The sequence below is a fragment of the Fringilla coelebs genome, assembly GCF_963513975.1.
Source record: "Fringilla coelebs genome assembly, chromosome: 10".
Taxonomy (NCBI): Eukaryota; Metazoa; Chordata; class Aves; order Passeriformes; family Fringillidae; genus Fringilla; species Fringilla coelebs.
Window position 1 is genome coordinate 437979 of NC_140036.1, and position 19103 is coordinate 457081.

General features: G+C 42.2%; 1 protein-coding gene across 1 annotated transcript in view; it reads right to left on the minus strand.

Moving 5' to 3' along the window:
• Positions 1-19103, minus strand: part of CLSTN2 (calsyntenin 2) — a gene marked incomplete at both ends in the record, with an annotated part of 337070 nt that overhangs the window by 63329 nt on the left and 254638 nt on the right. Inside the window, 3 exons of the mRNA XM_084212187.1 lie at positions 9950-10099; positions 16296-16504; positions 18057-18252. Coding sequence (XP_084068313.1) covers positions 9950-10099; positions 16296-16504; positions 18057-18252 — 555 coding nt within the window. The remainder of the gene's footprint in view (positions 1-9949; positions 10100-16295; positions 16505-18056; positions 18253-19103) is intronic.

Here is a 19103-nt window from a genome sequence, read left to right on the forward strand (position 1 = left end):
CCTGAATTTAATTTTGAATGGTGTGAATATCCTTATTATTTTGCTTTCTTGCAGAATAGCATCCCACACTGGACTTATTCAAAAGATCAGCACCTTCCCTTTAGGAATGTGGTGGTACTTTTTCATTTCCTCTGGAGTGACTCATAGGAAAAGTCTTACATAACCTGAGTCTACAAATATCTCTGATTTCAGGTATTTTCTAGACATGTTCAGATACATAACCCCACCTGAACTGGCAGACCGCACTTAGATTAACTAAAGCCAACCAACACAGTTCCTGCTTTGACACAAACCTGGCCAAGTCCTGCTAGAACACCAAGTTACACAGCAAACTTAGGAAAGTAAATGCTGTCAGGGTAAAAGACTGATCCCGGGGGAAAGTCTGATAAAACTAGCCCTGCTTAGTCCTGCAGCCACTGTTTTGATTTTACAATTCAGCAGGCTTTTGCTTGCTTGCCACTTGTAGCACAAAGCTACTCCAGACAATGCAAGACAGCCCCAGCTGGGTTATCCCTACAGTTACAGTGTAAATGTGACCATGTCAAGCTTGTGGTTCAGATCTCATCAATTATAAAGCACTATGTAAACATGCGTCTTGATCGCTGAGATACTCAAATGATCCCAAGATCAAAATGGATCAAACTTCAGTAACAGTTTGAGCCTTTAAAAGTAAACCCCAATGCACTAAACAAATTTTTCTTTTAACAACAGATAGATAATGTAAAGATGTTCCTTGATCTCTAAACTTAAGGTTTTCTGTACAGTCTTTGTGATCCATGTTTTATATTTTAATTAATTTCTAATGCTAGATGACACTGAGGGATTAAATCTGATTTTTTTTCCTTGAAGGAGATCATGCAGAGGACGTATGACATGGTTCATATCTCCTACATGTGTGTGGCCATAAACTTTGATTCCATTTCACAGAGTTAAAAATGATGGCGATGTAATTAAAGATAATTGTAACACAATGAAATATGAAACTTCTCTCCTGTTGCACTGAAGATATGCATCTTGGCAGCTAAATGTAAGATAAAATTTATGTGGTGCCATTAGTGAGTCTCTGCAGCATCCCTACATAATTGCTGGAACAGAAGGTTCCCAGAGCAGTGTAATTGGTATCTCTTCTGTTTCCTCTGCAGCATTCTCACATCTGTGCTGTTTATGTAGGCTAGAGACTTGGCTAAAGGTTACTCTGGTGCCTTTTTTATGTGAAATAAGATGAGTGACTTTTTAAGGAAATGATAATCAGGTCTGACTCAGTTAAAGGGTTTCCACAGCAAAGAGAAAACTCAAACTAATGTCCAAAACTCTGCTGGTTTGCTAAGAGATTTAAGTGCGCATCTCAAAGCAGAAACAAACATTCATATACACCTTTTCCTTGTGCAGCATGTTGATAGTTTTAAAAAGACAAACAAAAAAGAGTCAGAAATTCATGCTTAATACAGGACAGTGGAAAGGCTGCTGCTGCAGGAGCTGGTGAACCCAATGGAGTAACTGTTGTGCCTGACCTACTGACACTGAATATTCCATCAAGTGATAAAGTTCCCAGACCTAATGGTGCTTAATTATGTGAAATAAACATATAAGAATCTAAAACCCATGAAACAGCATGGCTTAAGCTATTATTTGTCATGAGATTTCATTTGAATAATGTATTTCTCACAGGGTCAGAGTCCCAAGGGCACTAATAAGTCCTAATGAACCTCCCCAAGCTTCATATGGGGCCTCCATTTGCGCTTCATGGGCCTGGAGTTCTGTTTAAGCTCAGCCCCATCAGACTGGGCTGCAGGTGCTGGTCTGTCCCAGCCACAGCATCTCTGGATCCAGGAGCCAGCCCAGGGCTCGCTGCTCCGGTTTGACAGGGCCTCAGCACTGTGGGCCGGCCCAGAGCCTGATCCCAGCCCTCAGCCATGGATCCCTCAGCCATGGATCCCAGCCCTCATCCACGGCTCCCTCAGCCATGGATCCCAGTCCTCAGCCATGGATCCCTCAGCCATGGATCCCAGTCCTCAGCCATGAATCCCTCAGCCATGGATCCCAGCCCTCAGCCATGGATCCCTCAGCCATGGATCCCAGCCCTCAGCCACGGCTCCCTCAGCCATGGATCCCAGCCCTCATCCACGGCTCCCTCAGCCATGGATCCCAGTCCTCATCCACGGCTCCCTCAGCCATGGATCCCAGCCCTCATCCATGGCTCCCTCAGCCATGGATCCCAGCCCTCATCCACGGCTCCCTCACCCATGGATCCCAGCCCTCAGCCATGGATCCCTCAGCCATGGATCCCAGCCCTCAGCCACGGCTCCCTCAGCCATGGATCCCAGTCCTCAGCCATGGCTCCCTCAGCCATGGATCCCAGCCCTCAGCCATGGATCCCTCACCCATGGATCCCAGCCCTCATCCACGGCTCCCTCACCCATGGATCCCAGCCCTCAGCCATGGATCCCTCAGCCATGGATCCCAGCCCTCAGCCATGGATCCCTCACCCATGGATCCCAGCCCTCATCCACGGCTCCCTCACCCATGGATCCCAGCCCTCACCCATGGATCCCAGCCCTCAGCCACAGCTCCCTCACCCATGGATCCCAGCCCTCATCCACGGCTCCCTCAGCCATGGATCCCAGCCCTCAGCCATGGATCCCAGCCCTCAGCCACGGCTCCCTCACCCATGGATCCCAGCCCTCATCCATGGCTCCCTCAGCCATGGATCCCAGCCCTCACCCATGGATCCCAGTCCTCAGCCACGGCTCCCTCACCCATGGATCCCAGTCCTCAGCCATGGATCCCTCAGCCATGGATCCCAGTCCTCATCCACGGCTCCCTCAGCCATGGATCCCAGCCCTCATCCACGGCTCCCTCAGCCATGGATCCCAGTCCTCACCCACGGCTCCCTCACCCATGGATCCCAGTCCTCAGCCATGAATCCCTCAGCCATGGATCCCAGCCCTCAGCCACGGCTCCCTCACCCATGGATCCCAGCCCTCATCCACGGCTCCCTCACCCATGGATCCCAGTCCTCAGCCATGGATCCCTCACCCATGGATCCCAGTCCTCAGCCATGGATCCCTCACCCATGGATCCCAGCCCTCATCCACGGCTCCCTCAGCCATGGATCCCAGCCCTCAGCCACGGCTCCCTCACCCATGGATCCCAGCCCTCATCCACGGCTCCCTCACCCATGGATCCCAGCCCTCACCCATGGATCCCAGTCCTCAGCCATGGATCCCAGCCCTCATCCACGGCTCCCTCACCCATGGATCCCAGTCCTCAGCCATGGCCCCTCACCCATGGATCCCAGTCCTCACCCATGGATCCCTCAGCCATGGATCCCAGGATCCCTCACCCATGGATCCCAGCCCTCAGCCATGGATCCCAGCCCTCAGCCACGGATCCCAATCCTCAGCCATGGATCCCTGTCACACTTTGCAATTAGCTTGTAGCTGCCAAATAAATTTAGTCAAATCAGACCTTCAACCTTGGCCAGCCGAGAGGTAAAACAAGTCCTCAGAAGAGGCAGGGCTAGGCTGGGATCAAATCTCCACAGGGGCTTCACCTGTCAGGCTCCATCCTGGGCCGCAGACATCTCCCTGGTCAGGAGCGGGGCTGTGAGGGGAGCAGCCCGGCCAGCAGCTGAGACCGGGGTGCTTTACCCCCAGGATGAACTTGGACGATAGAGTTCACGGCTGCTGCGTGAAGCTCTGAGGCGTGTGTGTCATTCCTGTCTCCACCACGGGGCTCCTCACACACCAGATCCCCCTCGTGGGAGCTGCCTCCTCCCAGGAGGGGATCTGGGCCCTGGGCCCAGCCAGGCCCCTTCTCTGGGTCTGCCCCGCTCCCCTCCGCAGGGTCAGGGCTGACAAACACACCACCCCGCCCTGACAGCTCTGGTATCACAATTAGCTCTCTGCTTGCTTTCCTTAGGGAAATAACCTTCTTCTTGCCAGGTTTGAGTTGGTCACAGGCTTCTAATGTCTCTGCTGGAGAGTCTGCAAAGTGCTTCTAAGATTCTCAAAGACAGACTCTGAAACACTGCGTGAAGTAGCTACGCAAATCCATGAATTGAGTATACTAACCTTGTGCAAAGCCTTACATTTTTCTGCCCACGGTCTAAGAATACGTGGCACTATTTACATGCAGAGAAAAAATAAAAAAACATAAGGAAAAACTTCAAACCTAACTGGATACCCCGCAGTGCTTTAACTTTTGGGCAGAGGAAATGTTAATGGAACAATGCTGTCAGCTGCATCTCAGAGATAAGAAACTTCTCAATGAAATAATAATTGCCCCAGTAAAGCTCATGAGGATCTTGCAGTGAAAATTCAAACACGAAACTACTAGTTTTGTAGTTGCAAATACAGAAATGTGAACAAAGGAGTTATCTTCTGCAGCGTCATATGGAAATAAAAATCTAGTTAAATAGGTCTAAAATGAATGGGGGTTTTGTATCATTTAAGATGGAAAAGACTGGCTTCAGTATTTCAGTCCTCACAGATAAGCAGAACAGCCTGCAGAGAGGGCAAAAATGGGTTACTCTGCAAATGTGAAGCTCCTGGTTCCCAGGGAACTAACTGGTAATGATCCCTGTGAGTCTGCCTTGGGAGTGTTATTTGATATTTGCATTTGGAGTGCGGGCACAAGACCAGGGCCGTGTCAGTTACTGCTGCCAGTGAAGAGAAAGGAAGGCAGTGCCATGCTAGAAGTCAGTCTAGAAAGAAGATACCTTAAACACAGAATAAGATGACCTTGAGAACTGGTGTTACAGAAATAGTGTTTTGTAATGATACAAAGTGCTCAGGAAGTTCAGCAAACTTCTGAGAAATCACTGAAAAACAACAAATGGAAAGAGAGCTGATTTTATTAAGACAAGAAAGCATTTCCACAGGCCACCAGTCTGATACAGTCAGGCAAAAGCAAGGCAGTCCTGGAATATCTAAAGCACTGTTTTCAGTAAGAGACCATAGGAAAAAGAAACATGGGAGGACCTGGAGTGCTCAGGGGAGATGTACTTAACTATAATGCAGACACAGAACTTACTAAAAAAAGCATACCTGAAAAATTAGATTGGAACAGGTATGACTGCTTTCTCTGAGTATGTCTGGTAGTCAAAGCAAAGTAAAAATGACATGGATACAAGTAAAAAAACCAAATATGAACTTATGTAAATTTTAAGCTCAAAACTTGGTAGTACTCAGGAGTTTAGTTAATTTTCAAATGTCTGGAGTGGTTTTTTAGAATGGGTATTTTACTAAAATGGTGCCATTCAAGTTAAGAGCTGAATCGAGTGAAGAGTATTTCATCCTGGTTACCCTGGTTGAATGATGTGTGGCTAATGCATGCACAGCAGTTCCAAGCCTAGACTGGCATAAAGACTCCCTGCTTCACAATAAATTTCATTTATAAAAATATGGGTGTATATCTCACAGCTAAGACAACACAAGGATGGTGTTTTGAGCTGCTAGGTGTGTGCACAAGAGCAATGCAAATTGATTTATGTTTAGTGCAGAAATTACTTGGCCCTTTTAAATTGGTCTGGAAGACTGAGAATATTACCCTCATCAGCAAGGTTTCTGCACTTGACCAGCCTCCTCCAAATAATCAATTGCCTTAGTGATCATATCCCTCCTTGTTAAAAGCATTGGCAGAATGAAAGCCAATATGGTTTTGGTTTTCCTCAGTAACTGGATCTTACTAGAAAGCCCCCATGAAAACCATTCTGAAGTCACTCAGCAGCTACTGCAAACAACATCTCTCAGGAATGTTGACTCAGGAGTGATGTGAGATCACTCTGCCACTGAAATGGAAGATCCTGCCCTTCTTTGTACCAGAGAAGGATTTTATTTCAGCAGGAAGAGCAAGCTGATCTGACTGCACACGGCCTCTGAATGCCTCTTCGGCCTTAAAGAGGTGCTAGGAATGTGCCTTCAAGAAGGGCCCAGGTTGCCTTAGTGGGCCCAACATGCCTGAGGAAGGAAATGATATGCACTATCTCTGATACCCTAACAACCTTTTAAGAATATTTTTATAATCTACTGGGTGAATAAACAAAGAGAAGCTTTTATTTCAAAACTATTTTTAAGCCAACACTATGTAAAAGTTATTGAATTTTTCAGGACTATCTCTTTTAAGATGAATTTTTAAAGAACTTCAGCATTATTCTCTTTCTTGGGTAGTTGGGTGTGGATGCATATGGGTTCACAGATCTTGGAAGATAAATGCAATAAATCTTTTCAGACTGGTAAAACACTTGAGGCTGGATGCTGTGAAATCCTGTTTTCTATTTGGAGTCCTAAGTGTCTGTTCAACTGCAGGTTAGTCACCATTGCCTATGCAAGGCCATATGAAATTTGGCATGAAAAAAGTCTCCTTTCATGAGGGGAAACAATGTGACTTTTGAGTTTTGGGCTGTTGTCTTTGTTCCACACTCATCTCCCCAGGAAGCACAGCCAATCTTCCCTGTTGTGAGCTCTCTGATACTTTCCCAGGGTATTCAGTTGGTTGCTTCAGAGAAGTTTTTTTTCCTTCTAATAACTATTTTCTGTCTGAAATCATTTGCATTTTAGGGAGCAACCTCACTTGTGGTTTAATTGTCAATAATTGAGCAGACCTCTGACAGTCTCAAAATATATTTTTCAAGTTTTCAGGTCCATGATTCTGCCCTTTTTTTTTGAGGCTAGACTCTTTTTCTCCCCACACAGTACCTTGGTCACCAGAGACCCTGGTACAGGAATAATTGTTTTCAATATTTTGCTACCTTGCATCTTTCAGCACATTGGGTTATATTTAATTTCCATTTGTAATCCCACTTTGGGAGGACAGTAACAGTTTTGTGAAAACTGTTCCTGAAAGTAACAGAAATGTGACAAAAGGTTACAATACCATAAAAGAGCTAAAGGAAAACCAGTCTAGATTACAGGACTTTGTCTAACTTCACCTCATGCTATTTAATGAAAACACTTTATGGATATTTAGTACTGGGGTGCCAAAAGTGTGTCCACCCTGCTTTGAATAAGGAAGATGGAACTTTACAGAAATCAGTATTTGTGACATGAAAACAACTGCAGTGAAAGGAAGCCCACTGAAAGTGAATGCCCAGGAAGAAGTGCAGTGTGAGCTTTGTGCCCACAGAACTGAGAACAGGCAGAGCCCTGGAGGGAGGGACAGAACCTGGGGAAGGTGTTGAAGATAACAGGTTTTTGCTTGGGATGGAAACCCCATAATTGTGTTTAAAAATGTTTTAAACCAAAAATCCAGGTATTTTTGACTGCAGATGGAGCCATTATGATGTCAGGAATACTGTCATCATCCACCTTTTCTTGGTAATGCAGTCATTTACCTACCTGGCAGGACATGATCACTCCACTGTTTGGAAATCATGGACATGAAAAGACACCTGGCATGAAGAGATTTTTTAGCACAGCTCTAGAAGTCACTTGACAAAACTCACTAATGAGAATTTCCAATTAAAATAACTGATTAGGAAGTAATTCAATCCATTGATTTACATTTTTAGCTTCCTCAGTACACGAATAACACTCCAGAGTGGTCTGCTCAGAAAGCAGATGCCAGTTAGGGTCAAGTTTGTTTCTAGAGTAGCCTCTAAAGAGAGGGGAGACTTTTTTGCTGAAAATGTTGGCTCGGGGATCTGGCTGCTGGTGTATTAATGCCCATCATCAGAGAGCAGGGAAGCAGCTCCTGGATTTAATGAAGACTTCAATGCTGTTAGCCCAAGGAAATATTGATTAAAAGAAAGCACCTTGACTTGTGGAGCCTTATTTGCTCTGCCACACATCAGTCACATGCTGTTGGCCTAAAGAAACAGGAATAATTTTGAATTGCTTTACATCAGCCTGCTCTTCCCTCTCCCAGCCCTGCACAGTGGAGGTTATCTGAAGGGCATCTACACTGAAATTGGCTACAATAAAATTTTTAATACTGAAGTTGCATTAGACTACTGCAATCTCTATTCATGATAGTTACATAAACAAGTGCACAATATTTCAAATTACAAAAGCCATTAACTTTCAAGAACTAAGTGCCAATGCCATAAATTGAAAATCCAAGTATTTATTTGATCAGGATAACACTGAAGAACAAGGAAAAAAAACATGTATTTTAGCAACATCTCTATTATAACCAAAGACTGAGAATATTCCTCTTTTCTGTCAAAAACCTCCCATTATTTTACATCCCGAAGTCATCCAATCTTTACAAATATAGCATTATTTCAAAGAAGATGGAGCAAACCTGCTGGCTGCCCCTTTATGGGGAGGTCACAGAGGACCAGACACAAGGAAGAAAGAACACTATAAATATCTTCCATTTTTCTAGTCTCCAGATTTCCTCTTTAACTACTACAAATACTTTTGGAAAGTTTTGCTTATTTGATCTTATTTTTTTTCCCTAGAAACAGGTGATTTTTACCGGCTCAAACTGGCAAACAGCATCACCTACATGAACTTCTCCACCTGTAAAAATAAAAAGGTATAAAAAAATCTCTTTAAGAGAAATACATAAATTTCTGGAATGTTTATGTTGTAGCTCATTTTCAAATTACAATTAATGAATTAATAATAATTAAGCAATGAAGCCCTATCTAACCAACTGTTTACTTGAAGACCTTCTACCCTGAGTAGGAGACATCCCCTTGCATTTTGTGCTCCTTCACCTGGGGATGTGCCAGGGGGTGAAGAGTCATGTGTTTGACAGATGGAAAGGTACAAATAACATGAACAAAGAATCAAAAAACCCTTCCAAACCCTGACCAAACCTGTTTGAGGCTGTTCCTTTTCCTTTAATTGGCTGCCTAATCTCAGGCTAATTTGGGGATAATTAATTTATCTGAGATAACTCCATAAAATGGAAACAGAATATTTCTCCAGTGTAAAGAAACCATAACAGTTTTCTAGAATAAATCATTTGAACAATAAGTTAGAAAATGTGAAAATAGTTCATAGGTATCGTGGTTTTTTTCAACAAAAATGTTCTTCAAATACTTGGGTACTAGTACATCCCAAAAAACTGAGATGTGGCTCTGCTCCAAGTGATGGCTGTGGAAATGGAATCCTGCTATTGCAAACATTTCATTATGTCTAGCTCCTCTAGACCAGAGCTTCTCATTTCCCAAAGAAAACCATTTTTTCTTCTAAATGTTAGCCTGCAAATTTACCTTTAAATACAACAGCCAAACTGATATTTTCCTTCTCAATCATTATGTTTAAAAATTATGAAGGTCTAGTTAGTCCTGAATGACACCTGCATAACATGGTCACATCCAATTTGTTTGTCTGTAATCCAGCCCTCATTTCCATCTTAATTCCTAATAATTAGTGGCATATCTATCTTCCCCGTACATTGTCAGCTGGGGTTTTCTCCATTACAGACAGGGTAATCCTTCTGCCCTTTTTAGAAAATCAAATTGATTCCTACCAAAATGTCTCAATATCAAGACAGGAATCAGCTTTAAAGATGCTTCTCACTCCCACTGAGGGTGCCTTGGCTCCTGCATGCCACAAAAGCCAGTCCTGAACCTTGAACAAGATAACCTGAAGAGCTCACATGGCAGAAATACCTTGCCATGGTGGCTTCAAAAATGCTCTTTTAAGGAATAGTAGGACAATGACAAAACAGCATCATTTACTTAACCTTCCGAATATTCTCATAAGATAACTTATTAGACTCACAAGATAACTTATTGAAGTAGAAATTTGTCTTACTTCTTTTTGTCTGGTCTGCTCTTTGCTCTGCCTAGAGAAGAAGCATGGCAAATGTAAACAAGCATGGGATTATCATCCACTTTGTTAGCAGGCTTGGAATGAGGCAGAAGAAATAGCAGCAGTTTTCCGCACCAGTGCAACAAGCACCCTACCTTCCTTACTGCAAGGTAGAGGGAAAACACCAAAGGAAAGAGCTTTAAATAAAGAATTAAAATAGAAAAGCTATTCAACCTTACCTTGCCAGCCTGGTTTGCACACGGGTTTGACATTAACTCGTACCAAGACATCTTCTGTTGCACGCTTTTGCCCACAGTCAAAAGCTGTGACCATTATCTCATACTGGTGCTGTTTATCATAGCTCAGTTTCTCGGTGTTCCTGATGTTACCTAGAGGTTCAACACAAGAAAACATTCAGAGATTGATTCTTGGCTGAGCATCCACAGACTGCAACATTTGGGTCCTGGTTCATCAAGTGCTTTGTGACTTTGAGCTCTTCAAGGCACACAGGACATGCAGAGGCAGGACCTTCTGAGGAATGGGAAGGATTTTCTTTCAATCCAGCAGAGAAATAAGATACTTGTAGGAAAATATAAGATGGGAGTGATATAATGTGGGCATAGCTCTATCAGAAAACATCTGCTCAACAACACTTTCTAAAGTAAGACGGTAAAAGTAATAAGCAGTTACATCTTGTCATGTGAGCTATGAGTAGGTGCACCCTCCTTTTCCACATTTGCCACAATACCTGGCTTTAACAGCCACGTTCCTGAGATCCACTACTGAACCCAGGTATCTTCCTGTTTTCTCAAAAGCTATTACCCTGTAGGTGAGAGACATTTTAAAAATAGGAAAAGTCCTAGAATCACCTCCTGCATTACAGTGTTTAGCAGTATTTGATAGGGCAGCACAGAGTTATCACATGCTAAATAAAACCCAGCAACAACAGGGTTTATCTGCTGAACCTGATGCACACATAAAGGTAACAAAGACATCAGAACTTTCAGAAAGAAAGGGAATGATCTTTTTCTGAATAGTTCCTGGAGGACAGGGAGAGCACCATGCAAAATATATGGATTTTCTATTAACAAGTTCAGCTTTTTCATCTTGTCCATTTCCACCGAAATTTACTTTTTGCACAAGTTGAAACTTCATCCTGTTTAATAATTTCATGCTTTTGCTCAGGGCTGTTTGTTTTACCATCTCTTTGAATGAGGATTTTTGTTCTAGAATTCAAAGAACAAACTTTGCAGCAGTGCTACACGTAACATCTGCTTGCAAGCAAGGATCAGCAAAATCCAGTTTGTGCTAAATTTGAAATGGGCAGCCCCCCATATCCTGGAATTTAGTCAGATGTAGTGAACTGGTCCCTACAGGTGATGGCCAAAGTCTTTTTTGTTAGGCACAAAACATTAGGTTTGCTTTGAGCATTTGGGTTTCATTTTCTTTTTTCTTTTCACTCAAGTGAGTGAGAGACAGGAGAAAGCAGAGAAATGCAGCTTCTTAAAAGAAGTCTTTCACTAAAGCTCCATTAATTGGACAAGTGAAGACTTTTAGCAGGTGTCTCTCTGCTTCACACTCCTTATCTTGTCAGAGCCCACCACTTTGCTTTCTACTACAACTACATTAAAGCCAACTTTAGGAGTTTATTGAAATGGATGCAAAACTTTCCAGGTCAGGCCTGAAGAAAGGCTGTTGCTTGCATTTATCACCACCTTCAGGTTCAAAACCTGTAGTTTAAATAGACCCTTGCATCTGCAGTTCTAAGTCAGCCCCATACCCCATTTACTGCTGAGTCTGAGTCTCTCCTGCTCCCTTTGTGGGCAGGGCACACAGGAGGACAAACCCTTCTCTTACTTTAATGTCAATAAAGGAGAAATGGAATGAGCTGCTGAAGGCTGATTTGGACACAGGGCAGTGTCCTGCAGACTCTGGGGTACCTCATATTGCCAGGCATTTTCAGGCCTGCCATGGGCACAGCTCTTTGCTCCCCACAAGAACTGCAACAACCACATCAACTACTTCATTGGGTTTTGAGTTAGTGATTGACAAAACAATCTAATCACCCATTTTACTATCTTGAGTTGTCTAATTAGTGGCTGCCTAAGAGGATTTAATGAAAAACTGCCACTGTATGTATATACTTAATTACTGACTTTATATCTACTCAGTTCTTCTCTTCTTTCTCCATTATACTATTTTGTACATGAATCTTTATATTTCCCTATTTGCTTCTTCTTGGTATTATTTTAGTCCGTGATCAGCAAAGATAATTCTCAAGAAACCAAAACTGTCCAAATCTTCATTAGCAGATTGCAAAAATGTGTGTGGCACATTAACTGTCGTACGGGATTTATAAATCATTACAACATATTTACATTTCATTAAATCTATCTTCCAAGATCTGTATTTCATTATGGCCATTTCAGATTTGAACTACAAAGATTCTGATGCTTAGGTGCTGTTCTGGAAGGTCATTTGGATGACTTGCAGATGTTACCCAATAGTTTATTGATTTCCTAATATTTTTTTCTCTTACCTCTGATGCTTTATGGTTCTTTGGTTTTTTTATAATTTAATCAATACAATTAAAAGCTGACACAGAAGGAAAGCACTATAAACACAGACTAACTAAAGTTTTAGAGATGATAGTCTGAAAGTTTGTGTTTACATTTCACCCACAGATAAAAAAGTAATTAATGGCATTAAAAAGAAAATTTTAATGGAGAGCTAAGTACATGTCTACACAATTCAAAATTAGGCCATACATTTTTTATTCAGTTTTCCTAAATATCTGCCTTTGCCTGGAAATACCCAGAGCTATAACCAGTTTTCAAACAGCAAAAAGCAGATCAGTGACTAGAGGAATAGAAAAAGACCTTCCTGAGGACACAGGCATTTACACCTCTGTTTCTTCAAGGTCAGTTTTGGGGATAGATGGATATAAACATCCCTCTTTTATGGCTCTTCTACTTTACTTTGGAGCAGACATGAGAATGGGGAAAAACTTGACTGATTTAGTGTGGCAATTCCCTCCTAAATTCCACAGTTACTAAATCAATTGATATTCTTGTCAAAAAGATTTATTTTTAAATGATAATGGAAAGAATCTGTCATTTAATAAATATATAACTATCAAATGCAGATGTTGAGCTATAAAGTTTGGCTTTACTTTTCTGGCTATATGAAGTGTGCACAGCTCCTACTGCAGCTCTGGGTGCTGTAAAGAGGGATCTTGTGAGGTCCTGTCCTGTCCAGGATTTGTAACCTGATAAACTCTGTATGGACTGGACAGGTCCCTGTCTCATCTTCACATGGAACAGTATGAACACAGATTTGTGCTCCCCAGAGCTGGGTGGCAAGTAAGAATCATCCCCATTTCTGAGGTGAGACTAGGTCAGAGCTGTGACAGAATTTGTATTTATACCTGAGTTCCCAGAACATCTGACCATAATCCCTGACAAATAAAGCACAAGATATGCAAATAAAAATGGGTTTTGCTGGCCTTCTGACAGATCTGTGCATTGTGGTTTAATTTTTCTGCCACCTGAAAAAAGCCTACACAATATTGCTGCAGTAACTGACCTGATCTGGATTCTCTGCTAAGGATAAAATGAGATTAATCTGCATGCAATCCTACTTTAAAACATATTACGCCTTATACCATTAATCACAGTTCTTTGCACAGCAAAGCATGGATTTGTCCTCTGCCTTTACACGACTGTATTTTATGACTCAGAGTTCATTGCCCTCTGAGTTGGGCTCATCATATACAAGACTGAATTTTACTACTGCTATAGTTTCAGAACACAAAGTAATTTTATCCCCAAGGAAATCACATACCAAGGGCCAGAGATCCCAAACATAACTGAGAAGTTTTATATTACCTTCCCAAAGTGCCTAAGGACCTGTAGGAAAAACCCCCAGGCTGATGCTGCTTCCTGTGCCCATTCACTCCTGCCTCCCATGGAGTGGGGATGAGGCAGCCTGTGCACCAACCCCTGAGCCTGCAGGGCTCTCTCTGCCCCTCTGCAAACTTTCCCCAATGTGTAAGACAATTTTTCAAGGCCAAAAAAATCTTCCATGCATAGATCTAGGGACAAGAAGTAAGTTTTGCCTAACAAGACACTGACCTGCCAAAAGAAAAAGATGATTGTATAGCTTCATCTTTTTACAGACTACGTTTAGGGTTAGTTTCATATGTTGGTCATGAAAAAACTCCACCATCTGGGGCAGACAATGGCATGTTTTCCTCACAATTCACCCCCACCTCCATATTTTGGGACTCCCTGCAATTTTTAGATTTGATTTTAACGTATTTACTTATCCTCTTCCTGAGCAATGAAGCTCACATGTAGGTGACTGAAAGGCATAAAAAAATCATAACCTGCAGAAGACACAAGAACGTAGATTTGTATTTTACAATGGCTAAAAAAACCCCTGTTAACAAAATCCTAATTAGCACAGTATTACCAGACAGTCCCAGGCATCTCATACATCTATTTTAACCACCCGACCGGGAACAAAAATGGGCATGTTTCCAAAGAATTTGCACCAGAGAAAGTTTCTATCAGCTGCCACAGAGAGACATTCTCAGCACTGAAATGTGTTGGAACCAAGCAACATATTTTTCTCACAAAATAAAAGTACAGTCATCTATTCTAACTTTGTCTCCAATCCCAGTGGGTTTAAGCAATTACCATTATCTTAAAAAATTGCAAATTAGACTGCAATTACTGTTGGTTGTGGCAGCACTGTTCTTTTAGTGAACAAATAGATCAAAAATATTAATTGAACTCATGACCAAGAAACTGCAAGTATTACAACCTTATACCAATTATTCACTGCAGGCTTTAAAGTCACGCACAGGCTTTAAATCAATGATTTCCTCATTGCCTTTGCTGAAAAGCAGGTCCCAGGCACATGAGGACAAAGATGTAACCAAGGACTCCTGACATTTCCTATGCTTTTGATCATACCTCTGACTGTAAAAAGACAGGAGCATTCCTGAGGCAGCTGCTCTGTGTGATAGGAGCTGAAAAGGCACGAGTAGTAGAAATGACTGCTCTGTATCACACCAATTTCTCTGTCCCTTACATCTGCCACAAACCCTGCAGGAAATTTTGAGACAACGTGTGACTTCCCTAAGTACCCACCCTTCACACAGACAAGTCGCGTGGAGCCTTGGAAAAAATGGATTCAGAGACACAGAGAACTTTCTTTTATGACAACATGGAAAATCTCACAGTTAGGAAAAAAGCCAGAGAGAGGAAAATCTTCTAGGGAATTGATTCCAAATATGTCCTTCCAAATTCCCAGTTGCCGTAAAAAATCCTTTGTGCAGTTCTCTGGATTCTCAAGAATCCTCAGGGTTACTGTGCCAGCTGCCCTCATTTACTCAAACACAAACATATTCCTCATGACTGCACTTCCCATACCATACACTTTCTTCCCAGTGTGTGATAACGAGATGGATTTTTCCCCAAAGTCATTAAAATTTATTGATGTAACACGTTATTATCTTCTGATGCTCATCTGTGCATTGTGCAAGAACTGAACAAATACAGATGAATAATTTTTGAACAGGGTAAAGAGTTTTTATAAAACATCCCAACATGAAAATGACTGCTCAGAGAAAACAGTAGCTCCATGCAGGCTTTCAATTTACAATTTGGCCAAAAATCAGATATAACTTCCAAACTGTACTCTCCTCCTACAAACATGGATTAAATGCTTCTGCTAGGAGAGATAAATCAGAGCATTTCTGGGTATGCACACAGGGTGTTTCTGTCTGGGTATGCACACAGGGTGTTTCTGCAGGGGAAACTATTTTGTATAACCTGAAGCAAGCAGAGAATGGGACAAAGGACCTTCCACACACTTTTCATGCAACTCAGTCACCATTCCCAAACTCAGTTCCATGTTCTTTGCCAATCCAGGAAGCTGATATACAAGGCCACCAAGATCAAAAACTGCTGCATATGGAAAACTTAATATGGTTTATTATTTTCACTAAAATATAAAATACATACCTCCAAGAAACAACTAAAACAAACCTACAGAAACTTAAGAAATGGTACTTATTCTCCAAAGTACATTTTCTTCTATGCTGCAGAATAATGGATCCACTTCAGGAAGCACCACAACTGGGCAGGTCTGTGGACCTGTGATCCTAAAAGCTTTAACAATCAATAAACATATGCAGAATATAGCCATATTCAGGTTCTGCTTCAGGAAATTCAGGGCAATAGGACTGGCTGTAATCCAGTAAATAACCCCTGCACTGGGGAATACATGCTGCCTTGGGGAATGCCATCACTTGGATGGGAAACAGGATCTGAGACAATTAGGAGAATGGACCAGATGACCAAGAATAATGTTGCTCACCTAAATCTGGTGGTTTAATTTCCACAGGAGTGCATTGCTTTCTGCCCCAGTGGTACTCAAAAGGGATGGAATTGCTCAGTGTGAAGATTCCTCTGTTCTCAGAGATGAGAACAGGATTTCTCTCTGCCAGCCAGTTGATCAGCTCGTGCCCCCAAGCACTGCCAGCCCTGCAGACAGCCCTGCTGTGGCTGCACTCACCGTTCCTGTCGATGGCAAAGGGAACATCCGTGGTGACAATCTCGTAGTTGCAGATCTGGCTGTACTGGGGGGAGCAGTCCTCGTCTGTGGCTTCCACCTGCAGGATGCTGTCGTAGATCTTCCCCTCTGTCACCGAGGCCTTGTATATGCTCTCCTTGAATGCTGGGGAGAACTCATTGACATCCTTTACCTGGATATGGACTACTGCCCTAAAACAGGCACAGAAAACATCAAAAAGAAAAGTTAATTTATTGTGACACCTCGCTAACAGTTTATTTTCAAAACACTTAAAAAGACTAACAAAACATATCTAAAAAACTATGTAAGCCCCTATTAAAATGAGATATTAGAATTTTTATGATTCATTTGCCCAGTTTAGTATCTTAATGTGGCACTAGGTAAAAGTCCATTGCCATGGCTTGTAGGGAGAGAGTTTCATGGTGTTCCCTATTAAAATCTGCCTCTAAAAATGAACTCCAGCAGAAAGCCAATGATATCATTGCACAGTAAAATAAGACACAGTAGTCTCCCATACCCACTACCGAAAAATGGGCAGTTTATAAGCGTTCTTCCATATTAAGTGAGGCTCTCACCTTCTGCTGATGACTTTTATCTAATCCTTCAAGTAGTTACAACACTGCACATGTAGCCCACCAAGGCCTTTGGTATTTAGTGAGTAAACACCAAAGGCCTTGATTTGGAAGGCTTTGCTTTCTGGTTTGATAGGCAGAGTGACAGAGGGACACAAAAGGGATGTTCTGGAGCAACAGCAGAGCTGCAATAAAGGCTGTGTGGCTGAGCGTGTGCCACTAGACAAAGTCTGGTGACAGTGGGCCAGACCTCATTTAGTCAAGATTAGACCAAAATTTCCCACAACTGGACTTCCACCAGATTGCTACTGATGTGAAAGGGGGAAACATAATAAAGTTTGATATTGTGAAGCAAAACCTGTTTCTGCGATTGGATGGTTATCTGCTATTGCAGGCTTCCTCCTAACTCTGTATTCTTTTAAAATATCCTGAAAACTTCAGCTTGCATTACAGACCTAATTAAATTTTTAATTGTCATATGTCCTGGATGAGCAAAAGGAAGAATGATTACTATAAATCATTTATTATAATGGCTCTCAGCAAAATGAACTATTTGTACAGCACTTATACATCTACGTGAGTTAAATTCATCTTTAGTGACAAATGATCTGGAGCTTCGTTTCATGAATTCAAAGGGAAAAAAAGGCACTGTGCCACCTCAGCTCATTCAGGGAATTGGCTCCACAGAAGAGTCAATACACTCTTCTTCAGAGCACTTCACTTTCTCTGAGACTTGCTGGACAAAAGCTGAGGTCAGATGCCATTCAAACGTGACACTGCTCAGCTTATGGCACAGACATACTGAAAAAAGGGAATGAGTCCTTTTTTCTTACCATTTAAAATGAGATGAACAGAGAGAAAACCTATTTAAAAATTGCAAATATCAACTGAAAGCCAGCTTCTATGACCTGGATGTATTCAACATGACAGCATGAATGGAAAATATAAAACAAAACTGAGATGCATTTATCCACTTGAATGGGGATCCTGTCCAAAGCTTTAACTGAAGCAAACAAAAAGGAATATATTTTCTACTAGGAAAAAAGAATGAAAAAATGGGTGGAATATTGCAACTATGATTTATCTTTATTTGCTTTCTACCTGAAATAACATAGACTGTGGAGCAAATGTATGCCAAAGCAAAAAAATATTTCTTCTCATTTTCACTCACTTGTGAGATTTCTTCCAGTTTGTTCCACCTGGTCCTGATCCACAGTCATAGGCCTGGATGATGAATGTGTATTCCTTCTGCAGCTCACAGTCAATGGGACTCTTTGCTCGAAGACGACCTTCTCCAGATGTCTTGTTCAGCACAACGGCCTCGAAGGGCATCTCTTGCCCATGGATTTTAAAAGCACAAATTTCACCTGTGGGGAACAGCACAAAACAATCAGAACTGGGGGTGAGGGGGTGGGGGTGGGTCTCAGTCTTATGCACCAGAGAGACACCTGCAAAGTTCATTTGTATTTCACCTGCTTTTCCAGAGGAGGGAAATTCAGATTCAGGCTCCAGGTCATTGTGTATCCAAAAGGGCCATTAAGCAGGTGTTGTGCAGTGGGATGTGCTGAGTGCAGCTCGAGGCACACTCCTCCCTCTTCCTGTCAGTACTGAATGGTTTCTGAAAGCCCCAGAGGCCATTCCATATGGTACCAACAGCAATGGTGAGCTAAATTATATTTGAGCTAAATTCGGAGACTGTACTTATTTAAAGGAAATAACAAAAAGAAAAATAGATAATACTTCATAGGTGGTCCTTTTATTACTGCTGTCACTCCTTGAGCCACTTGAGCTGCCAGGTGGTAGCAGATATGCAGATTCTTGCAGTTGAGTTTCCCGACAGTGGAAAAACTAATGGTGCAGAACATGGGCACATTCAAAATACATCCTGCTTTATTTACAGATATGCATCATCTTTGGATCAAAAGCAGATGAAGGCACACAGAAAAGTGTCCCTTTTGGACATCTCAGTTACCCACCCACGTTCTCACTCTCATACATGAGTGCCTTCTTGGCAGCAGCTCGCTCTGCCTCCAAACTGTTTCCTGATATAAAAGATCCATAGCATCTCTCAGAGGAGCACTAGAGAACAGAACAGATGATATAGCAAGGACTAATAAAATTGATTTGGTCACAAAAGACAGCATAAAGGATATTGTGAGAATATGAAGACTGGAAAGGGAAAAAAGACCAAATTTCTGGTGTTCCTTTTTTTATCCTT